General features: G+C 39.2%; 1 protein-coding gene across 3 annotated transcripts in view; it reads right to left on the bottom strand.

Moving 5' to 3' along the window:
- Positions 1-2,917: 2,917 nt before the first annotated feature.
- SNRNP40 (small nuclear ribonucleoprotein U5 subunit 40) overlaps positions 2,918-25,697 on the bottom strand; it is a 36,895-nt gene continuing 14,115 nt past the window's right edge. The window contains exons 5-10 of one of the 3 annotated variants that reach the window (XM_082411745.1): positions 21,697-21,819; positions 12,871-12,991; positions 9,146-9,228; positions 8,037-8,098; positions 4,179-4,282; positions 2,918-3,441 (exon numbers count right to left, since the gene is read on the bottom strand). In XM_082411745.1, the coding sequence (XP_082267871.1) occupies positions 3,392-3,441; positions 4,179-4,282; positions 8,037-8,098; positions 9,146-9,228; positions 12,871-12,991; positions 21,697-21,819 (543 nt within the window). In that variant the 3' untranslated portion in view covers positions 2,918-3,391. Of the gene's footprint in view, positions 3,442-4,178; positions 4,283-6,431; positions 6,493-8,036; positions 8,099-9,145; positions 9,229-12,870; positions 12,992-21,696; positions 21,820-25,697 lie in introns of those variants that run through there. The other 2 variants (XM_082411746.1, XM_082411747.1) reach the window with 2 other exon arrangements.

The raw sequence follows: 25,697 nt of genomic DNA, 5'->3' as shown, positions 1-25,697 counted from the left end.
TACTAGCTGGTTGATCTTAGATGTTACATCTCTTTGAACATGTTGCCCCAAATGTGACAAGTGAGATAAAGCATGTAAGCCAAAAAGAACAGTTAAATAGTTAAGGACAACTATCACTGAATAAACAGGAGAAGCCTCTGTGGCTCTCCCAGGACAGATGAAAACTTTCTGAGTCTATAGAGCAGTGGTTCTCAAACTTGCATCAGAATCACGTGGAGGACTTGTTACACCAGACTGCTGAACACTCTTTCCCCCAAAGTTTCTGATTCAGTAGGTCTCGGGCAGAGCTCTTGAGTTTGCATTTCTAGCATGTTCTCAGGAGATGTTGATGCTGCTGCAGTTCCAGAGACCACACTTTGAGAATCACTGCTCTAGAGCAGAGTTTCTCAACAGTAACACTAACGACATTTTGGAGCACCTACTTCTTTGAGCATCCCTGGCCTCTACTCACTAGATGTGCATAGCATCCCTCGAATTGTGACCATCGAAAATGTCTCCAGACATTGTCAAATGTCCCTTAGGCAGCAAAATTGTGCAGAGCTGAGAACTACTGCTCTAGAGGATATAAATTAAAGAAGAATCTAAGAGTGTAGGTGAGTTGCAGAGGCAAGTGAGGAAAAGAAATTGAAACCTAGAAGAAAGGAGGAATTTGGGATAGCTCAGGGCTTGACGTGGAAAGGGTGGGCGCCCACCCAGGGGTTTTTCGAAGAAGGATCATTATGGATGGGCCTGGGGTATAGAGACAATTGACCAGAGGGCAGAGGGCAGGCTCAGAGGTCAGACTTGGCTTTATTTGGTTCCACAGGAACAGTGGCTGTCTTTTAAGTCTGGCCCCTCCTTCTGTCCTGGGACACAGCTGTCAAGCTCTAAAATCTCTTGGAAGAAATCCTGTCCTAACTCAAATGGCCTTCCCCTAAGGCTCAACTGCCTGCAGCTCCAAATTGCTCAGCGCTCTCTCTTACCTCTATTTCCCATCCACACCTTGAGATATTAACAAGCAGCAGACTTCAGGTCTGTTTCTTCAGAGAAACAAATAACTCTGTAGTTTTGCTGTGAAGAAGCAACTCTGTTAAGAGCCCTGACCTGTCCAAATCCACCTCCCTGACAATTCAGCTCACAAAACTTAACCACCCAGTGAAAAAAAGATTTGGCTCTTTAATTGCCAATGGTATTAAGTGCTAGAGACTGGAAGTCATAAAGGGAAATTAACTGAAAACCAGAGATGGCATTACTCATTCGGGAGCAATCTATCTCTCCCAAAGTGAGAATACAATTTACACCCTCTAGGGACGTTTTATACTCAAATCTTTATTCCCCAGGCTAGGGCCTCTATTCCCTACAAATTCTAAGTGGTGTTGCTATTTCCTGCTAATGGGTTCTACCCAGCCTTTGAAGAAGGCACTTGGGAGGAGTGAAGAGGCTGAGGTTAGAGGAAAGCCCTTGCAGCCTCCAGGGCCTTGGTTCTTCCCAATCATTGCCAACTTCTCAACGGATTGGTAGGCTTTTAAAAGTGCAGTGTCAAAGTTCAAGCCTTGTTTTACCCCAAGCCAAGAAAGATGAGGGTATGTGAAGGGGACTAGACTAATTGTGAGGCATGTAGACCAGGTATTTATAAGGGATTAGGGAGTAAACTGTGATTGTGATAGAGGTGTGAAAAGTGGCTTGCAAACTATCTTTGGCCAAGTCTCTTCTGGTTAAAGGCATAACCGTATCTATAATTATTGCTTAGGTCTGAAATCTGAGTCACCATTCCTTTTGAAGCTCTCACTCTACTTAGTAAAGGTTCTAAGCATTCCTGCAGTAAAGGAATGCTATTTCACTTTATTTAACCCAGTCTTTCCTGAACTTATGTGAGCATGGGATCTTTATGCCCAAAGTACCTAAGATACCTGGGAAACAGTGTTCTGTGGAATACACTTTAGGGAACCTCAACCTATAAGATAAATTATAGTACAAGCTCTCCAGCATTTGGCTCCTACTTAATTTGGCCCCATTACTAACCATGCTGAAGTTCTTTTGGTTCATGAAACACACCAAGCTTTCAAGCTTGTGCCTGCTGTTTCTTAGAATGCACATGTTTTTTGCCCACTGGCAAAGTCCTACTCATTCTCTAAGTCCCAATCTAAGCATAATCACTTAATCTGTGAAACTTCCTTAACTCCCAGGAACAATAAAGTGCTTTCTGTTTCCAGTGTAAAGTGAATAAACTTTATACTTTATTCACTGTACTAAAAATAATTGGTTTGACAGGTTTATCAGGTTCCTTCATTAATGAGTTAAATCTTGGACATGTGCTCACTTAAAACTATCCTCTTTCTTTTATAATTTAAGTAGATGATTCAGTTTGTGAGCTAAAAGTATAAAACCAAACATGTTCAGAACAGGTTGGAGGTGTGAAGACCTCTGTGTTGAAGTAGGAGATTCAGAAAAGACACACTGCACTCCCCAGTGCCAGATGGTATTCATCAGTGCTGATCTGTGTGCCGGGCAGTCACCCCGTGAGCCAGAGACAGTACCTGTCGTGGGGGTAGAAGGCAACTAATAGCATTTCTTAATGCCTGTCAGTTTAAGAAAGATAAGCACAATGATAAAAAAAAAAAAGTCTTAGACAGTGTCATGGCCCAGCAGCACCAAAACTTTCTCATATTCCTTTTGAGTTGAGTTTGATACAGCATTCCAGCCAATGCTATTGCTACCAGCTGAGAATGCCCCAAATCTGCCCACTTCAGGAAACCAGAGGGTAGGGACTGCTGCTCAGGAAAGTGCTTTTGGCAGGAGGCAGAGTAGACACAGACTATGTTCAGCTTCTCGGAAGTCTAAATGGATTGTATGTATCCCCCGGCCATATCATGCTCTGCTTAGATTTACAGTGGTCAAGCCTCAAAGAAAAGACAGCAATAAATCCAATCCACATGGCTCTTGTAAAAAGGCATCTATTTGGCTTTTAATACAAAATGAGTCAGAGAAACAAAGAAAGAAAATATCATACAAGTTATTGAATTTAAAAAAAAATCCCCAATGAATAAATTTCGGTCACATTTCCTGTCTTCAGCCTAAATTAGGAAACAGGAGACTATGCACCAACCAATGTGTGTCCCTTTGAAGAAACCTTACTTAAAAAAAAAAAAAAAAAGAGGAAAAAAAAAAAAATCAATTCCTGAAATCTGGCAGGTGGTTTTAAGAGGCCACTGTAAGGTTGCCTTAATCATCCTGATGAAATAGGATACTGGGATACTTGTGGTTGCTGGAATATGGCCACCTCCTCCTTGTTTCTTGCTAGTAATGATCTTCATCTGAAGGGAGGATGCTGGCTTGGGCATCATTTGATGCCACTTATGCTGTCTGAGGTCTCAGGGTCAAGCAGCCATGTGGAGTCTTCCACTCCATATCTTCACTGAATCTCTCCCATATATAGTCTCTTGTCACTGGATGCTGAGAGAACTGAGGTGAAGAGAACAGAGAAGATAACTGGAAATAACGAAGGCTCAAGGAGACCTGGTGCTCAAGGGCTCTTATGTTAAGAGGCAATTTTGGTATAAAAGAGCAATTGGATTTAGCTTAAATTCCTCTCCTCTTAAACACCATTCACAGGAAACTACAGTATAGTCTGACTTTTCAATCCACGTCCTCTCAAAACCATGAGGGTGGACTGTGCTATGGGAAATACATTATCAGGGTCTAAATCCTGATGTCCCTTGTCAGTCAAACCTTAAGAAAAAGACCTTCTCAGTCATTCTAGAAGAGAAGAATCAATGTCTTTGTCAGTCATTTTGTAAACGTGCGTCTGCTTGGAGAAAAGTTACATTTTCTCCTTAAATTCAAAGCTCATTATCTAGTTTAGCGAGCCAATAAAATGTTAAGTTGAAATTTATATCTGAACATTAAGGAACATCATTCTTTTATCCAACTACATCACTGAATCACAGACCTGAAGCAAGTGAACTCAAAACAACTGGAAACACACAGACTAACCAACCCCGCCTTGAGACTGAGAAGAAAATGGATCATTGCTCTTACCCTCACCACTCAGAACGATGGTGAGACTGTCAACGATACCCATAGAGGCTGTTTGCATGGAAATTCACATAAAACAGATGTCCTCCTCTGCCTCTGTATTCTTAGGGCTCTTTAGGGAGATTCCCTCAGTTTCCCTTTCCCCATAGTCAGGACAGACTTACTGATGGGTTCGTCGGGGTGGAAAGCCACTTCATTGATGGAGCCAGCGTGGCCGGGTAGCTTATACAAAATCCTCCTGCTTGTGGTATCCCACACATACACAAACCTGCAAGGTATCATGAAGAGCAAGGCTAAGGCCTCCCAGAACTGAGGGTAGGGGAAAGGCATGGCTTTTTAAGGGAAATGGAAGCAACCCTTTATTTATTCAATCTGTATTTATTGAACTGTGCTCTGACGTTTAGAAACTAGGAATATAGATTTTAAATAAGGCATGGATCCTGCTCTTGAGCAACTGAGTGGAGAAATAGGAATAGCTAAAAATATCAGCATTGCTGGTATTTTCAAACACAAGCTTCTGAAATAGGAAAGATCATGGAGAAGATAAACGGTTTTCCTACAGATCCTACACAGAAATCTTCTTTAAAGAGCACCCAATATAATTAGGGTGTAGTTAACTTCACATGCACCTAGGAATGTCTTAAAGGTAACCCAACTCATGGCAGGTTGGGAGACTAGGCTGTAGATCCACCTGAACTTCTTAGTACTGTATTCAAATCACAGAGCCCAGAGACGGACAGGACATTTCTGCTATATAAACAAAACCCAAACATACGCTTGATCCAAATCTTGCATTGAATTCATGGACAGAAAGAATACTGAATTCCAGCATGGGAAGGGGCCAACAGAAACCAGCTAGTCTAAACTCATTTTACAGAAAAGAAAACTAAGGTACAGTGACTTTTCCAAGGTTACACAGTTCATCAGTGGCTCAGTGGCAGAATTAAAATTAGAATGCTTAATATATTCCAGTATTCTTCTTTCTCTTACCACCCTCAAATATCTTGTGTCCCTTGCCATCCTCCATTCCTCCCCCGACCCCTGCCAAAAGAAGTTCCTTTGACCCTCAGCCTTGCTTGGGTCATTTTAAGCTGAAAGTAAAATAAATAGATATTATTTTCATATGACCATGCAAAGACAATCTGTTGGTAAATTTAAAAGGCTGGTGGTTTTCAAACAGGTTATACCAATTATTTACATATTTGTTTTGTTCAATCAAGACCTAAAAGGGTACACTCATCAGCACTTGATTATAAAATACCTAGTTCTGAACAACATTACACTTTTGGTCTAAAATGCAAATAAACAAGAGCTTCTTAATTACACTGTTTAGCTCACAAGGGCTAGGCTCCATAGGAACTAAATAAAAGTTCCACTCAAGGTGGAAGAGAAGGAACCCCATCTATCTACAGACTCCTTGGCTCTAATGCTCATATTTTCCTCAGTGTCTTCTTTCTTGCCATGCATAATAACTGTCCTCATTAATCCATCTAAGGCTATGTGGCCTATTGAAAAAGTGTATAAGTTCTGGGTTCAAGTCTCAATGCAACTATTTAATAGTTAAATAACCTTAGACATTCATTTAACTTCTCTGAGCTTCTCTTTCCTTAGTCAAATGATGGAGTAATGATGGAGACAATGTTGATCTCAGAGCTCTGTTGAGAGAAATAATGAAATAATGTATGCAAAGTGCCTGGCACACAGAATTAATGATAGCTATTGTTATGATGAATAAATAAATGATCAAAACAGAATCACATGAAATCAACAGGCTGAATATGAATAAATAACTCACAGCAGAGAGACTGACCAGTCTTCTTGTAGTCCTTGATAGGAACTGTTGAAGGGTTTCAAATCTGAACATGAGGAGGTAGGTGAATTGCAAGTAGGGAGGGGAAAATTTGCCAAATTCAGGCCAAGCTGAAAAGCAGTTTTCTGAGAAGGAACAATACATTTTCCAGGCACATAAAAGCCAGCAGAACCCCAGCTCTCCAAGGGTTTACTTTGAGGCCTCACTCTCCATGGCTGCCAATTAGATGCTAAATTTAGAGGGGTTCCTTATCCTCTCCTTACTCTGGCATGGCAACTTGCATTTGGCAGGAACCAGGCTCCTCATGTAACAGAGCTGCTTGTTGACTTGGGACTAATTGGTGAGGTGGCCTGTGAAATGTGGCCAACCCTCAGCAGGTAGACATACAGGCTCTTCCTAGACCAGAGCCATGCTTCCACATGTAAGGCTTAAAGGAACAGTGGGGAGGGAAAGAGGGAAGAGAGGACATTGAAAGTTAGAAAGAACCAATGTCAGAAACAAACTGCTCAGAAGAAAAGCTAGGCAGATATCATTTAAAAAGCTTAATTACATAGGAAAGATACATCTCTGCTGAAAATCATGTAAAAATACTTAGAATGGTTCTTACTCTGTCAGAATGTAAGACATCTTAGGCTGTGGGCCTGTTTTTCGAGGTCTTCTTTAGAAACCTGGCAACGGAAAATCCTTTAGATTCCCTCTTCAGGGCAGCTTGCTAAACCACCAGGACTCAAACCAGCAATGTGACGCGGTTTTACCTGGGCCCTTGTCCCCCCATAAAATACTCAAATACTTTCCATTTTTCCTGGCATTAAACATGCCAGGGAAAAAGAGTGGACTCTGGAATCTTCAGGTATGTTCAGCATTGTTCACAAGTCAGAAAGGGTGGGACAGACCAAAGTGAGGCTTCTTTATAGTTGTGCTAGAGCCCCAAATAGGAGAAAACTCTGGCACATGCTGAAAGCCCAAGCTAGCCTAGGAAAGGCTTCATGCTTATAGGCTGGTGCCTGTTTTAGCTGGGTAGCAGGAAAATCTCTAAGGGGGGAGAAAGATGGGGTTAAGCTAAAAAGGGTTAAGACATCTCCCAATGGGAGCTAAACCTAGAGTCTGCCATCAGAGGGCCTCATCATTCTTTACCATTCCACATTTGCGGCCCTGGGCACTTGAACATCCCTACTCAACCTCTGACTCCCAATTATAGGTCACCACAGACATGTCAAATACAACAGCATCTGACTGAAGAATTCTCTCCCTTCTGCTTCTCATTCATCACCTAATTCCTCAGGCAGTTTAAATTGATAGTTAAAGCTTCACAGTCTCTTAATTCAGCTCAGGGTTGGAAAATACCTAGCCCACATGCTGCCATACTCCTCACCTAGCAATCTTGACACTTTTCCCATTGAACCCAGACCCAGCTCTGAATCATCCCCAACACAGGCAGCCATTACCAATAGATGAGCTGGTATGCAGGGCAAAATTTGACTGCCATCCTTGAGCTAGGAATTTATTCATGTAATATTCACTAGCTTCTTACTCATTCAGAGATGAGTAAGACTCATTCCCTGACCTCTAGGAGCATATAATTTAGTAGGGGTGCCCCACTATGTTTGTCTTACTGTAAGATGTAATAAACGTTAATAAAGGTTAGATGTATACAGTGTGACTACAAGCCAGAACAAAGAGCAATTAGTAATGCCTGAGAGGTAAGGGAGAGAGCCAGGAAAGTTTATAGATATAACATAGGTGATTACTAGAGAGATACAGGAGTTTGGATAATGGAGAAGAGGAGATATAAGAGAGAAGCCTGGAGGCATAAGGGATGTAAGAACAGGGAAAGTTCCATGTGAGTGAAGCATTGTGGTGATGGTGGGGGAGGAGTACACAATATGTATCTGAATGAACTTAAGCATGGCAGAACAATCTCATGAGGGAAACTGGAGCCAGATTAGGAGTTTGAATTTTACTTTGATGGCAAAGGGAATCCAGTAACCAAAGAAACTGTTTACCCTCCAGGTGTAAAATGTATCCAGAGAGGGCAGAAATGATGTGTTTGTTCACATGATCTTTAAACCCTTCAGACCGCACATGACTTCATCTCTGAGTACAGCTATAACTCTCTGTCTGCTATAGCTCAGTATCTGCACTTAATGTATTAAACATGAGAAGATACCTGCATAGCTACATCATTCTTTACCTCACGCCTAGTAATCCTTACCTGTCGGCTGAGCCAGCTGCTATCTTGCTTCCATCAGGTGACCAAGAGCATCTCAGAAGATTCTATAATGATGAATAAGCAGGAATCCAATGAATATAATAATGTACCAAACCCCTCTTTCCTAGACTATAGCATCACTAAGAGACTTTAAATTTCTTGAGTTTTTTTTGGCTGTGTCACACGGCTTGTGGGATCTTGGTTCCCCAACCAGGGATCAAACCTGTGCCCCCTACAGTGGAGGCATGGAGTCCTAACCACTAGACCGCCAGGGAATTCCCCCTCTTAAATAGAGTTTTAATTATTCTCCCCAGAATATAATCAATAATTATCTTATATTCTGTGGCCCAAGACGGCCTAATTTGATATATTTCAAACGTATAAAAACCAACTGTAGAAATTGCTTAATTTAAAGTAAGTTAAGAGTGGAGCTGGCAACAAAATTTTACTCTGCCTACAAATGGAGGCTCCCCTTGCTCCTTTATCTTGATCCTCATTAAATTTTTTGTTTATATTATAGGAAAATAAAAATAAAACCAATTCTAACAAAAGATAAAATTTGATTTATAAAGTGAAATTGAATTTTAATGGGTTCTCAAAAGAAAAACGTTAGTCTATATTAACAAACTATCTGGAGGAAAAGCTGCTTTGAAGAGCTGACCTGGGATTTGAGAGTTTAGAAAAAATTTCTGTCTCTCAGAACTTGGCCTGTGGTGCTTACTGAGGGAAGGGATGTATTCTCAGGGCTCTAATAGCTGGTCACTGGGAGGGTGAGGGAGGCCACCTGGGTAATAGCCATGGGAATCTGAGTCCCATATGGAACACTGACCTAGGAGGGTCAAAGTTCCCAAGGAATTAAAAAGATAGGAGTGTCTTGCTGAAGTCCGAAGTCTTAAATTTGAGGGGGGCCCCATCACTATCTATCTATGTGATTGCCTTCTTGCCTGTGCTTCTATTAGTTTTATTTCTGGCAAGAACAGTTTTGATGGAGAACAGTGTTACTAGAATGCAGCCCCTTCTCAGTAGAGCTATTGTTCCTTATCCTTAGCACCATCTTAAATGTTTCTTTGAATCAAATGGACAGTAAAATTCCTCTGCCATGCAGAACTCACCTTTTCAAAGTTGTGCACATTTCCTTGAAATATCTTCACACACCTTTCTTTGGGAGCAAACGGCCGGACATCCCAGACCCGCACTGCAAATTCAAACAAACAAAGCAAAACAGCTATCAGCCAGGGGCCTCCTGAGAACCCAGCTGAAATCAGTATCATGTCAATGACAGATGCTGTTTCCTGGGTGGAGAAAGACCAACATGGTACACTGCTACCTGACGAGGCTTTTTTATTTTTCTAGTGGGAACGAAATGCATCCAAGTTCCATTAACAGGGACTAAGGACACAGAGGAAAACTGAGAAGGTAGGAAGGGAAAATGTCAAACACATTGCTGGGGATCTGCAACAGAAAGTAGTTGGGTGTGATACTGATTTCAACAAAACATTTTGCAGATGATTCCTCTGCCAACCCCAAGAGTCACACCTAGCAAAGTTTCAATATGACAATCTAAATACCACTGACTACTGTGACAATCAATCTATAAAAATCAAACTCAGGACTAACCTTTTCTAATTTTGCTCATAGGGGAAACTGACAGTTTAATTATGAACAAGGTCAATATTTATATATATATATAAAACACTATACCAAGAATTAGAAAAAGTGAACTTTGATTCCAATTCTAGCTCTGCTGTATATATGGGGGATATCAGGAAAATAGTGAGGTTCTTTGTGTTTTGGTCGCCTTTATAAAACGAGAATACCACTTGCTTTTTTTTTTAATAAGAATATTTTAAGGGTCAAATAAAATGATACATGTGAAAGGGCTCTAAAAGATTGGCAGCAATAAACAATAAACAAAAAAAATTTGTTATTTTAATGTATAGCTATAACAAGAAATTCTTCTTATTTTTAATAACCATTTAGGGAATCTCATCTTTCCTTACTATGAACAATGCTAGAATTAGACAATGGGAAATCTATTGAAATAGGACACAAACACCCACAGTAAGCAGTGGCCACAGCCATTGTTAACTAAAGCTAAACCTACAGTGGAATTTGAGTGATGTCATTTTATTTGAGTGTGAAAAAAACAACAATCCTTGAAGTCAAACAGGTATAAAAAGGTGAAGCTATGCATGAAAGTTTGCTATTCAGCTGAGAATACAGTCAGAAGGTAAGGATGTTCATTCATTCAACAAGTATTAATTGAGCATCCATTGAGTGCTAGGCACAGTTTTCATTACAAAATGTCAGTGAAAACATTTTAGTATATCAGAGGGGCAGTTCCAAACTCTCCCAATATTAAGCATATAATCCAACAGGTCATCTTTCTTTTTTGCTATAGTAAACTCACCCTCCCATCCAACAATTCAAAAACAAGCAAAGAAAGGACAAGTGTGTGTGTAAATCCAGAACACCGAGGTGTTTTAATGAGGACCTCTTGTCGCATCAATGCTTTTGGAGTGGGGAGGGAAGATAGACTGGCAGAAAGAGCACAACTGAGATATCAATAGGTCTATTGATCATCTGAGCTTGGTACTCTTTGAAAGTGCTTGAGAACTGCCTTGGATGGATCTCCAGACTCATCTTCCTCAATGAACTAATCACTACGAGTTTTTTGTACTCTGCTTGAATCCATAGCCTTGGATTCATAGCACACCAGAGCTGAAATGGGCCTTAAAAGTAAAGTCCAGGTCTCTTATATTATCAGTATAGAAACTGATGCCCAGAGAGGACAAATGCTATGTGCAAAGTTGCTCAGGGATTAGATGGCAGATCTGGGACTAGAATCCTGGCTTCTTGACCATCTCTTCTAAAGTTTTTTCTTTTTGTTTTTTTTCTTTTCTTTTTTATGCCCCTGCCTCCTCCCCTCAAAAGTCAATTTTAAAAGGTTACATATTCCAAGGTATTGAAGATATAGTTCCAACAGAAAAACACAAGCTCTGCAACAAGAGTTGTGCTGTCTCAAGATAATCAGGTTTTACAGTTCAGGCAATTCAAAATTAACTCACTATTGCCCCCAAACTGATTAAGAACTGTTCACTGGCAATTTAGAGAATCTAAAGAAGTCATATGGAAACAAACGCATTTTGTAGGTTTGCATGTACCTCTATCAGTTAGATAATGAAAATGACTCCTGCAAAGTTAAGACAGCCGCACACATAAGGCAGTGGTGGTTGTGACACGCAGAACGAGTCGCTTAGTAATGTCAGGGTCGGTTTTTTCTTACACTTCTACTTAAAATATGAGCACCCTCTTGTTCCAAATAATTTTTACTAAAACCTAAAATAAGAATAAACTACATAAGGACTAAATTTCTACTGAGATGACCATGATTTAAACAAAAATCGCTGGAGGTTAATGGGGAAGGCACTAAAGAAAGAACAACTTGGTGCCTGATTCTATTTACCCACTGCCTTTCAGAGCCTTTATATACCACCATGTTAACAAGGAACTGATTTCAAACCAGTCTATACAGACCAACTTCTACGTAACACTATTTTTAAAAGCTAAAAAATGGTCAACTTCAACTGCTGAAATTCACAGACATCAGTTCATCAGAAATGCCTAAAGCATCCTCTGAACTCCTTTGACCCTGATCACAACAGAAGTAAAAAAGTAAAAGGTTTCCCCTAGGCCCAGATATCACATGTCCCTTAGGATCTATCTCACCAAGCAGGCAGGGAACAAATTTATTTACTTTCTTCCCTATCCACTGACTAAACATTTTAAAAAATTACTTCCCAACTGGTGTCTTATAATGCAGTGTGCTGGAAATGTAAACACTGGCCTTTCTGTTCAGGCTTTTATACTTTGGGAGCAGCAGGTTCACTCCTGATGTCTTTGACGTCATTGGTTCTGCCCATCAGATAGAATTCTTTGTTGGGAATAAGACTGACAAAATGAGCAAGGTGGCTGGACATGGCATAAAAAGCTGAAATTGCAGCTATATCCCAGGCATCTTCTTGGTTGAAGACATGCACCTCGAGCTTTTTGAAATGGTCATCTGTTATGTCATCAGCTTGGGAAAATAGCAAGTGCAAATTCCAGCATTGCCTTTTCCCAGGCACGGAGGTCAGACTTTCTCCAGTTCACACAGACCTTGTCAGAGAGCACTGGGTTCTTTGAGAAGACCCTGTACCGGGCACTGTGGACAACCACGCTATAAGAGCACCTGTCGGCCAGGCTGGTTACCACAATGATGAGTTCCTTGTCAGCTTTGCTGAGCTGGCCTGTTTCCTTGTTACAGATGGCACTGTAGTAAGCAAAGAAGGCTCTGAATTCCAATGGCCGGTGGGACAACACTTAAATACATGTGGTAAAAATCCTGTCTTCTTTTCTATCTCCTCCATGAGCTCTACAATATCAAAAGGCAGGTCCTCTTTGTAGGGAATGGGGCAACGGCTGATGGGTTTGGACTTCTCTTCCTGCTGAGTCTCATAAAAGTGCAAGTTCAGGGTCATCATAGGCAACTTTTTCCAAAACCTATTTGTCACAGGTGAAGAAGACATCTGCCTCACAACGCCGAGGCGGCAAAGCATCGACATGGCGGCACGTGGCGTGGAGGCCAGGCTGCCTTTCCGCACACCCAGCCTTCTGGGCCTAAAGTTTTTTCTAATACAACCTGTTTTCCTAATTGTCCTGGTGGACACCTGCAAGCCATCCTGTACTCTTTCCTTGGACCCTCATTTATCCAGCACACATTTCTAGTTCCTAATGCCCACTTTCTTTAGGGTCTACAGTGACTGGGCACTGGGAGAGCTTTCCTTTCCAAAGTTACCTGTATTGTCCATTGCATTGGACAAGAGATAAGAGCCTTCAGAGCTTAAACTCAGGCCAGTCACTGAATCTGCATGGCCTCTCATCGTGTAGGTCAGCTTATTTTGGCGCAGGTCCCAGACCTGCAAAACAAAATAAGGCAGCACTCCCAGAAAATCAAATTGTGAACAGCAAAGAAATAGTTATTAAAGAGTCAACTGCCTGGGAAAATTGGTATCCCTTCTTAATCTGCCTCTGGGCCAAGCTTTACTTTACCACAAAATATAGGATTTCTACCAAAGAAGAAAAAACTCTTGCCTTTCTAAAACAGAGTCAAAGTTACTAAGTTTGACTAGAAAAATATGAACTAATGAATGTCAAATATTAAGATTAAGTTTAACAAAAAATAATAGAATTTAAAGAGGTTATTTTCAATTCATAACAAAATATATTAGGAATTAAAAAACGAAGTAGCATTTAAAACACAAACTATGATTCTTAGCAACTAAAAATAAGCTATTAGAACTATATAAAAACAAGTAAACAAGTCATTTGAAAAAGGCATTATGATTGCATGTAAAACGTATATAACAAGGTAATACGCAAAAATACAGAGGCTTAAAATTTTTCATTTAACGTCATAACTTGTATACAATGGAAAAGCATATTTATTAAAAGAAAAATAAATTGTAGGTTCATTGTTCCCTGAGTAGGAAAGGTACGAGAAACAGTTCAGCTGAAAATAACCTAATGTCAAACAGAAAAAATAAATTGTTCATTAAGTTATGGCTCATAAACATACTGTAACACTATGAGCTCTCATGCTAGCATTCGAAGAGCAGAGTGGAAAGAGTGAGCATTTAGGGTCAGACCCTACCAGTCTCTGCAACTTAAAAGAGTTATGTATCACTGGGCCACTAACCCTCTCTGAGCCTGCTTCTGGTCTATAAGATGCGGACAACATTTACTTCTTATGGCTGTTGTGAGGATTAGAAATAGAATGCCTAGTACACAGCAGGCCCAATAATAATTGGTAACTATTATTAAGCAACTCCTAAAAATACTCTGAAGATCAAATGTAAAAATGTTTATAAAATAATCTATTATTAAGCAAAGAAGGAAAATACAAAACAGTCTATATTTACATAGACTGAAACTATGTAAAAAATATATTAAAGGCAATAGAAATGGTCTGGAATGTCATATGGAAAAAGAACAGCAATTTTGTTAAGGTCATTGCTATTATATAAAATTTCATCCAAATTTGATTCCGTATTGCCACATAGTTTTTCTAAATGAAACAATTTTCTGCTGTCCCTTTAAGCAAGGCACCTTCCTCATCTAGAAATGAGTTTGATGTTGTATGTCAAAGCAATACATAAGGCAGACAACTCCACTTTCCCCATCAATAATTCATGTGTGGATGTATGTACACGCTTCATATACAATCATTTTTGTGTCAGGATGTTTGTTGCCTCAATAATTAGGGAGGCTTGAAGTGGCTGACATTTTTTTGTTCAAGCTATTGTTCCTCCTCTTCAGAGAAGCCATTGTTGAAATCTTCAGCTTTTTAGGAGAGAATGTAATTCATCATCCCTCACAACACTTGGGCGCTCTTTCCAGACTTTCCTCTTTGAGGCCTGCACACGTTGTTTTGCAGAGCCAAAATGTATCTGGGATTTGCCAAAGAAGAGTGAGTAGGGCACTAATTTAAGCAAAATATTTTGCAGATGTCCTAATCAGGTGTTCAGTGAATGTTTGGGCGTCTGACTCGTGGCAGGCGCTGTTGGAGATAAAAGAGATGTTGTCCCTGTTCTCAAGGAGCTAAAAAAGTGATGAGAGGCCTGGACAAGGGGCAATAGCCAAGACAGCAGAGGGATTAACGTTCCCGTGGTACATGAATGGGAGTGAGAAAGGGAAGGTTTCACAGAGAATAAAGCACTTGAGCAGGATATGGAAAAAGAAGGAGATTTTTGTTTGTTTATTTGTTTGCCGCACCACGCAGCTTGTGGGATCTTAGTTCCCTAATCAGGGTTGGAACCTGGGCGCCTGGCAGTGAGAATGCAGAGTCCTAACCACTGGACCGCCAGGGAATTCCCAAGAGGTTGTTGGTTTTTTTGTTTTTTAAAAAAATTTATTTATTTTATTTATTTATTTTTGGCTGCGTTGGGTCCTTGTTGTTGCGCACGGGCTCGTTCTAGCTGCGGTGAGCAGGGGCCACTCTTCGTTGTGGTGCGCGGGCTTCTCATTGCGGTGGCTTCTCTTGTTGTGGAGCGTGGGCGCTAGAGTGCAGACTCAGTAGTTGTGGTGCACAGGCTTAGGTGCTCCGCGGCATGTGGGACCTTCCTGGACCAGGGCTTGAACCCGTGTCCCCTGCATTGGCAGGCGTATTCCTCAACCACTGCACCACCAGGGAAGCCCATAAGAGGTATTTTTTATTTAGACCAAATAGAAGGGTATTCCCAGGCAAAGATAATGCATGAAAGCAGAGAGGCATGAAAAAATTACTGGATTGTAGGGAACTGGGCAAAGAGAGGCAGCAGACAATGCTTGAGTGATTGGCAGGCAAAGGGCAGCTCATGAAAGGTTTTGAATGACTGGCTTGGACTTGATCTCCCTCACTGGGGAGCCACAGAAGGGTTCAGAATAGTGGAATGAGTTGGCCAGATTCCAGAAAGATCCTTCTGGCCCAGATAATCGGAAAGGATGAGAGCAGAGGTCGGAAAATCAATGAGGATCTGTTCTATCTCTTTACCTACTACATTAAAAAAAATCATCAACTAAACTCCCATTCTGACTAGAGCTCAGGATTACAAGCAATGCCAAAGAACTGCCAATCAGATCTTCAAGTCATTAAGAAGAAGCACATTTTCTTCTTTTATTCATTTTCCACTGACTCCACAATCCTATGCCCGGGAAGAAAATCCCAAGAGGCTGGCAGGAACAGTATATTTGCTCACAAACATATAGAGAATTTGCTCACTCCAGATTTTAAAAGGGGCTTCCATTCCCTGTTTGCTCCCCCCTTTCTCAGAATAGGCAGTGCTATCTGAGAGACAGAAGCAAACAGAAACCAGGCTCTTCAGGAGTACTTCCTAATGTAGTAAGGCAGTGTAGGCATTTGTCAAGCAAATGCTCAAGGCTGGTAAGCCCCTGACTGCTTAAAGGGTACTTGTTAATTGACTAAAGGCAATTTGATAGAGGCAATTTGCAGGGGACACGGGTTCGAGCCCGGGCCACAACTACTGAAGCCCGCACTCCGCAATGAGAAGCCACCACAATGAGAAGCCTGCGCACCACAACAAAGAGTAGCCTCCGCTTGCCACAACTAGAGAAAGCCCGCATGGAGCAGCGAAGACCCAACGCAGCCAAAAATAAATAAATAAATAAATAAATAAATAAATAAATAAATAAATAAATAAATATTTTTTTTTAAAAAAGAGTCTTTCTGGGTCCAAGGGCAGTTACTCACTCCTAAGCATGTCAGAACAGGGTGTTGTTAAATAGGGAGAAGATTGAAATTCTACGGTCTCACATCTCTCAAGCACACCCCTTAGTTATACAAGAGCAAAATGAAGTCAAATAGCTATAGCAACCTGATTTCAAATTATTAACTGCTGTCGCCAAAAAACAATCTGGCAACCTGTATCCAAAATGTGAAACATCCTTATATTTGTTAACACATTAATTTTCATCTAGAAATCTATTCTGAGGAAGTAACTAAATATGGAAAAAGTTTCACACACAAATATGTTGGATACAGCAGCATAATTTGTGATAGTGATATATATGAAACAGACTAAATATTCAGTATATTGATTGCTGCTTACTAAATTATGGAATATTCTAATAATAAAATATCTAGAATATTCTAATATTCTAGATGATGGCAGCTGACACGTGCTGAACACTTACTATGTAACTGCCATGTTGCTAAGAATATTATATTTTTTTACCTCATTTAATCCATGTAACAACTGTATGAGGTAGGCTGATTATTCCCATTTAGAGATAAGAAATGGAAACTCAGAGAGGTTAAATAACTTTCTTAAGATCACATAGCCAGGAATTAAGTGGCAGAATCAGAAAAATGATCCTAAGTTCTGGGGATGTTATGTACATCATGGTGACTAAAGTTAACAATACTGTATTGTATATTTGAAAGTTGCTAAGAAAATAGATCTTAAAAGTTCTTATCACAAGAAAAAATATTCTAACAATGTGAAGTGATGGATGTTAACTAGACTTCTAAAGTTAATCATTTTGTGTTATATACATGTATCAAGTCATTATGCTGTATACTGAAAACTAATACGTTATATGTCAATTATATCTCAATAAAACTAGAGAAAAAAAGAAACAGAAAAATGATCCAAACTACAACGCTAAGAAGAAAATAAGATAAGAGTGATGTGATGGAGAGCAACTAGAAGGAGGGCCTAGTTTCATCTAAGAAATCCTCTCTACAGATATGTCTGAGCTGACATTTGAAGACAAGACTAAGTCAGCCATGGCAATATCTAGTGTCGGGGGTTCCAGACAAAGTAGTAGCTATATGTTACTAAGTGAAAAGAGCATCATATAAAATCTTATCTGAACATTAAGACATTTACATACAAAACACTATGGCACAGAAACAGACTGAGAGGAAATAAACTGAAATATCAAGAGTGACTAAATTTGAATGATGAGACTATGAGTGACTTTTTTTCTATTTTCACTTTTTCTAAACTTTCTTCAGTGAACAAATGATCATTTTTACTACTAAAAACATTTAAATTGTAATAAATAATTTAATCTCAATTTTTAATAATTTTATTCCCAATAAAGTTGATTTATTAACTATACATTTAAATGCAATTTTTACATCTCTGCAAAACTTTTAAGGTAAGTAAGTAGGCAAATCAGGAAAGCCTACCCTGATTTTTAGTTTGGAAAATAAGATATACTGTAAACACCGCACAAACACGGAGTTCCCAATGCTGACAAGAGAACGTAATGATCCAGAACAGGTACGTGATAAGAATGCCCAAGTTTTTAGAATACTGTGTGCATTTCTAATAAAAAAAAGTCCCTGAAAATGAGCACTGGCAGAAAAACTTGAATGTTTGTGGACAGAATAATGACTTTTTAGTTTAGAAAGATAAAGACTACAAGGCTATGATATGATCCAACAACCCCACTCCTGGGCATACATCACGAGAAAACTCTAATTTGAAAAGATACATGCACCCCAATGTTCACAGCAGCACCATTTACAATAGCCAAGACGTGGAAGCAACCTAAATGTCCATCAACAGATGAATGGATAAAGAAAATGTGGTATATTATATAACGGAATATTACTCAGCCATAAAAAGAATGAAATAATGCCATTTGCAGTAACATGGATGGACCTAGATATTATCATACTAAGTGAAGTAAGTCAGAAAGGGAAAGACAAATACCATATGATATATCACTTATGTGTGGAATCTAAAATATGACACAAATGACCTTATTTACAAAACAGACTCACAGACATAGAAAACAAATTTATGGTTACCAAAGGGGAAAGGGAGTCGGGGAGGGATAAATTAGGAGTTTGGGATTAGCAGACATAAACTACTATATGTAAAATAAACAACAAAGGTCCTACTGTATAGCACAGGGAACTATATTCAATACCCTATAATAAACCATAATGTAAAAGAATATGAGAAAGAATATATATGTATAACTGAATCACTTTGCTGTACACCAGAAAGTAGCACAACACTGTAAATCAACTATATTTCAATTAAAAAAAAAAAGGTTACAAGGCTATGATGTAGAGTTATTAATTGCCATACTCATGGGACTATATTTATATATTACTCATATTTGAGATAAATTTGGATTTCAGAACAAAATTGGTATATATCAACAGACAAAGACTGAGATTAGCTATCTGAAAAAAAGCTGATCCTAAGAGAAGGTATAACATATAACGTGTGTCTGAGAAGACATGGAAAACCTTCAAAACCTAAAAAGAGACTCAGTCCCTTCAGGACTATAGTACAACTGAATATATTTGTTTATAAAATGCCCTGGAACAGTCTACACAAAGAGCCCGGAATAAGCCACACTACTTGTGGTAAGAAGACATTACTGGCACAAGAGTATTAGGCTAGTCTGTCCCCACAGTACACAGGAAAAGATCAAATTCTCATAGTTTAAATTTAAAAAGCCAGTCTCAAAAGGTTACATATTATATGATTCCATTAATATGAAATTCTAGAATAGGAACTATAGGACAAGGAACATTATCTATGGTTGGTAGGGGTTAGGGATGGGCAGAGGGTTTGACACAGAGGAGCATTATGAAGAGTTTTGGAGTGATGGAAATTGTTCTGTACTGTTTGTGGTAGTTACATGAATCTGCACAAGCATTAAAATTCACAGAACTGTACACTAAAAAAAGGTTAATTTCAAAGTATGTAAATTTAATAATAACTTAAAAGTATGAAAATTATCATAGCTAGACGACACTAATCCACTTTTATGTGTATTAGAGCCCTCTAGTCATTCTAATGATAGTGGGCCCCCAAACTTCACTCAGGGAAATAATGCATTAGCTATTAAGATGATCTAATTAAGCCCCCACGTTCTGACTGTACATTCTCCAAATAGTTATAGGGTAGAAAAGGGATGTGAAGTTGAATTTTGGAAATGGTGAATTTTGAAGTACTTATGAGACTTCCAAGTGGGGGATGCTGAGTAGCTGGTTGTACACATGGGCCTGGAGCTGAAGATCTGGGTTGAGAACAGACTCATCTGAACAGAAATGACAATTAAAGTCACAGAATTAGATGAGACTTGTCCAGGGAAAGGTATATATAAGAAGAGCACCTAGGAAAGAACCTGGGGGAATAACGACATTTAAAGAATGCATAGAGAGAATAGCTTGTAGAGGTATCTGAGGAAGGATATGCCTGATGGAAGGGGTAGGAAAGCATATTGTTAGAGCCAGTTTAAAAAAAACAAACAAAAAAAGACTAAAAGGATCTACTGGGTTTAGTAACAGAGAGATCTCTGGTGACCTTGAAGAGAACAGTGTCAATAAAGCAGTGGAGGCAGAAGCCAGACTGCTGAGGAGTGGTCAGGAGATACGGAACTGAGGAATGAAACGGAGATAAGGCATTAAAGACAGTGAGTGTAGGAAATCTTCAGGGGATTTCTCACAGGTATTAAATAAGAGCAGGACTCTGGAACCAAACTCTGCATTTTGAACTGAGGTTTCATCGCTTATTAGCTGTACAGCCTTGGGTTAAGATGTTGTGCCTCTCTTAGCTCAGTTTCTTCGCTGGTAAAACGGCATTAATAGTACTTATTTCATAGGATTGTTGTGAGGCTTAAATGAATTAATAATGTAAAGCTCCAAGAACAATGTCTGACACAGTTAAGTATTAGAGGATAATGGTAACACTATTATTATCATAACCACTATCACCATCTTTCAAGAAGTTTGGCTGTAAAGGGGATGATTGACAGGGCAATAACAAGACAATGTGTAATTGAAGGAAGACTCCTTACCCCACCAAGAGAAGACCTGAGCATAATGAAATGCTAATGAGAAGCAATACAGTTGTTTAAAAATATAGGATCTGGGGGACTTCCCTGGTGGTCCAGTGGCTAAGACTCTGCGCTCCCAATGCAGGGGGCTCGGGTTTGATCCCTGGTTAGGGAACTAGATCACACATGCCGCAACTAAGAGTCTGCGTGCCGCAACTAAAGATCCCGAGTGCTGCAACTAAGACCTGGCACAGCCAAATAAATAAATAAATATTAAAAAAAAAAAAAACTATATATATAGAGAGAGAATCTGGGAAAATTGATGGCATGAGGTCCCAGAGACAGGAAAAAAAGGTTGAAATCCTTCCATTTAAGGGACTACCTTTAGACAAAAGGACATCCCATCCATAGTAACAGCAAAGGAGGCAAGAAGAGATGGGAATACAGTACAATTTCTAGGTAGAGACAACATAAGTTGAGTATTTACCCAACAGTTACTACTCTCATGACAAAGCAGAAGGTAAGTCAAAGTCTTTGAAATACCTAAGGAAGCCAATAAGTAAAAGCAGACACAAACTGAGTGGCCTCCCCCCGCCTCCACACATTTCATATTTACTGGCACTTGCTATGTCCAAAAACTCTGCGAGGTGCTCTAATGAATTTGGCTCATTCAATCCCCATGACAACCCTATGAGATAGATATTATTATTAGCCCTGGTGCACACATGATAAAACAGAGGCTGAAAGAAGTGAAAGAACTAGTGTGAAGTCACAAAAAACTAGAAAATAGTGGAACTGAGAACAGACCCCAAGTCAATTACTTGAAAGCCTGAGCTACACTGTACTGCCTCTAAACACTGTAGTCTACTGCTTCTTTCTCCAACATCATTACCATCTCACATTCTTAGCTATGGACCCCCCAAAACTTCCTTTCCATAGTCTCAAAAAGAAAGACACACTGAGAGATTAGGGTACAGAATCACAAATTGATTTACTGCTATCTCATGAGGCCAATGCAGGTTAAAAAAAAAAAAGTTTCAAATGCCTCTAGGCAGGGAATGCACTCTTCATTTTTCAGAGTTCCCACACAGGGACTTCCCACTTCACATTAACTGCCTACTCCCTAATGGCATTTATATAAGCTGTAATGCAACCCTGACTCAGGAAGTCAATGAAGATAGGACAGAAAGAAAACAAGTTCTAATTTATCTTCCATTTAGTTGGCACAAAGTGCAAAGCTAAGAAGTTTGGAAAGATTTACCTCTGTGAGTGGAGATAGGTGAAAGGTAAAATATAAGATAAACATCTAACATACCTTGATATCGTTGTCTATTCCACCAGAAATAATCTGATCACTTGTGTCATTGAAGGTCACAGCTAACACTTGGTAGGTGTTCTGAAATGTCTGGATCGCTGCTTTCTTACGGATGTCCCAAAGCTGAAAAAGAGGACAAGAGAGCCTATAGTAACAGCAATTGCACAGTGCACCCCTAAATCCAAGGACTGTGGAGATGAAAACATCTGTAATGGGGACCCTGTTCAGAAACTTGTCTGAATATCCCATTAATATGGTGAGAAGTGACTATAATTTTGCCAACATATCTGAAGGTTGGTGGAACAAATCACTTTGGTTATATTTTCAGTCTCCTTTGTTAAAGTTTGAATAAACATAGTTAATTATCATGCCCTCAGAATGGAAATCTTCACCTTGCTTATTAGTTCATATGTTCTTAGACACCAAGGATATTAGACCAGTGTTTTCAAACTGTAGATCTTAATTCATTAGTGGGCTACAACTTAAGTTTTAAAAATATATATGGAGAGGAGGTTACATCAGTGAAAATGGCAGAGTAGGAAATGCTCAAAGATTATCCCTCTACAAAAGCAGAGAAATACCCAGCAAAAAAACTGTCAGAACCAACTTCATCAGAACTCTAGAAACTAAAGTTTATAGCAACTAGGTGAATACTTATTGAAGATATAAACCACCTGGGTCCTAGTAAGAGAGTTTTGCAGCATTTTAACTTATCCTGGCTCCATCCCTACTCAGCAATAGTTTTGAAGACAACAGCCTACATTCCTAGTATAGGTTCCTAAGTACCCAAGGAAGAATGGACCTTATTTCTTATTTTCAAAGAATTGTAGGTTTAAATATTAAAAAAAAAAAAAAAAAATTTTTTTTTTTTTTTGGACCTGTTTGGTGGCTCCCTGGTGGCTGAGCTCAAAGGGTTTGACTTTATTTTGCCTAACTTGGAACTCTCCCAGGGCAGAGCCAATTGTCCAAAACATTTAAAGACAAATGCATGAGCCTCTGCTGGATGGGGCAAGGGATAACAGCAAATAGGAAAGGCTGGGGAATGACACAGTTTGGAGAATAAGCTTTGAAAAGCTCTGACATATTTTTGGGACTCTAGAAGGCCACTTGCATGCCCATGGCTGGGCACATGCTTAGGAAAGACCTGAGAAGGCCCTAAGCTCTCACCTCTTGCTGACCACAAGCAGGAAGTGAAGGCTAATACAGAATTGTAAACTGCCTGCTTGAGAGGTGATAGCAGGCCCCAACACACCCACAGAGCCAATCTACAAAGACTGGAAGAGTTCTCCCTGCTCCCCCAGGTGTTCAGGGAAACCTCTGCTGAATCGTCAGTGAACCACTAAGCTGATGAAACAGAGATTTCAGTGTCTACACATGACAAAGAATAGTCTATAAAATTAGTTCAGAAAATTCACTAAATAAACAGCTTCAAAAAGGAGCAGCAACAGGGACTTCCCTGGTGGTACCGTGGTTAAGAATCCACCTGCCAATGCAGGGAAATGGGTTCAATCCCTGCCTGGGAAGATCTCACATGCTGCGGAGCAACTAAGCCCATGCGCCACAACTGCTGAAGCCCACGTGCCTAGAGCCTGTGCTCCGCAACAACAGAAGTCACCGCAACGAGAAGCCCGCGCACCGCAACGAAGACCCAATGCAGCCAAAAATAAAATAAATAAATTTATTAAAAAAAAAAAAAAAAAAGAAGGAGCAACAACAAACTCTGGAGAGAATCTAATTTCCAGAGTTGCCACACTATAATATTCAAATGTTCAGTTTTCAACAAAAAATTACGAGGCATGAAAAGAAGCAAAAATGTATGGCCCATACAGAAGAAAAAAAAAATAGTCTTTCAACAAATGGTGCTGGGACAAGTGGATAACTACATGCAAAAGAATGAAGCTAGACCCTTACCTCACACATGCAAAAATTAACTTGACATGGATCAAAGACCTAAATGTAAAAGCTAAAATCATAAAATTCTTAGAGGGAAACATAGGGGTAAATCTTCATGACCTTGAATTTGGCAATGAATTATTAGATATGACACCAAAAGCACAAGTGACAAAAGAAAACAGATAAATTGGACTTCATAAAAATTAAAGACTTTTGTACATTAAAGGATATTTATCAAGAAAATGAGAAGACAACCAACAGTGGGAGAAAATATTTGCAAAACATATATCTGATAAAGGTCTAGTATCCAGAATAAATAAGTCTTATAATTTATAAGATTTATAAATAAATATAAATAATCTTATAATTTAGCATCAAAACCACAAAGAGCCCAATTAATAAATGGGCAAAAGGACCTGAGTAAACATTTCTCTTTAGAAGATATAAGCACATAGAAAGATGCTCAATATCACAAATTATTTGGGAAATGCACGTCAAAACAATAATTAGGTATCACTTCACACTCACTAGGATGGTTATAATTAAAACACATACACAGAAAATAACAAGTATTGGTGAGGATGTGGAGAAATTAGAACCCTTACACATTGCTGTTGGGAATATAAAATGATGTGGCTGCTATGGAAAAGTCTGGACGTTCCTTATTAAACAAAGAGTTATCATATGACTCAGCAGTCCCACTCCTAGATATATACCCAAGAGAAATGAAAACAGGTGTTCAAACAAAAACCTGTACATGAATGTTGTAGCAGCATTGTTGATGATAGGTAAAAAAGTAGAAACAACTCAATATCCATCAACCGAGGAATGGGTAAGCAAAAGATGGTATAGCTATACAGTGGAATATTATTTAGCCATAAAAAGGAATGAAGTACTGATAATGATACGACATGGATGAACCCTGAAACCATACACTGAGTGAAAGAAACCAGACACAAAAGGCCACATACTGTATGATTCTATTTATATGAAATGTCCAGAATAGGCAAATCCATAGAGACAGAAATAGATTAGTAGTTGCCAGGAGCTGGAAGGCAGAGAAAAAGTACTGACTTGCTTAATGGGTATGGGGATTCTTTTGGGGGATGATGGAAATGTTCTGGTATGGGATTGTGGTGATGGTCACATAACACTGTGAATGTACTAAAAGCCACTGAATTGTACACTTTTTAAAAAGGTTAAAACAGTGGATTTCATGTGAATTTTACCTCAATTAAAAAAATTATGGGAGATATCAGAGAATGTCACATATAGAATGGGTTGGTTCATTCACATATAAGACATACTGAAGGGAATATATATACTAGATCATAGTATAAAATGTATTCCTTAATGTGGGTTGTGATAAAAATATTTAAAAGTTACTGTGCATAAACTATCTAGATGAAGAAACTAAAGCTCAAAGAAGGAAATGACTTGATGAAGAATACCTAGGAAGTCAACAGCAAAATGAGGACTAGATTTTAGTACCGTTTGATTCTATTACGTTAACATTGCATTAATTTAAAAGTACCAAACGTGTGCTCATTCCTTATAATAACTAAAGTAATATATGCTTGTTTAAAAAAATTAACATTTTTTTTTTAGTTCTGTTTTTTTTTGGCCATCCCTCGCAGCTTGTGGGATCTTAGTTCCCTGACCAGGGATTGCACCCGGGCCCTCGGCAGTGAGAGCGTGGAGTCCTAACCACTGGACCAGCAGGGAATTCCCAACACTTACTTTTACTGGCGGCTTGATTCATTAATAACAGAAGAGGAAAAAAGATGAAGATTAGGTATAACAACTCTAGATCCTCATACTCCAACTAACCAATTTGTTTCTATTTTTTTTAAAATAATAAACTTACAATACAACATGGGTCTACATTCTTAAAGCATGGATAGTAGGTCCTAAAGATGGTTCAGTAAATGACTGACGGACTTGAGAAGAACCATGAGGAAATGTCTTAAAAGTATGGGTCATTTCATTCAGAAGAGAAAGACTTTGGGGTGACTATGTTCTAGGTTTTAAAGGGTTGTCATAAAAGAAAGAAATCAGCCATGGAATCATAGTAAAGGCCAGGGGTTTACATTCAATCCTGTGGTAAA

This window comes from Balaenoptera physalus (assembly GCF_965194825.1).
Source record: "Balaenoptera physalus genome assembly, chromosome: 1".
Lineage (NCBI taxonomy): Eukaryota > Metazoa > Chordata > Mammalia > Artiodactyla > Balaenopteridae > Balaenoptera > Balaenoptera physalus.
Note: the sequence above shows the minus strand (reverse complement) of the source record. Positions and strands in the feature narration are given on the sequence as shown.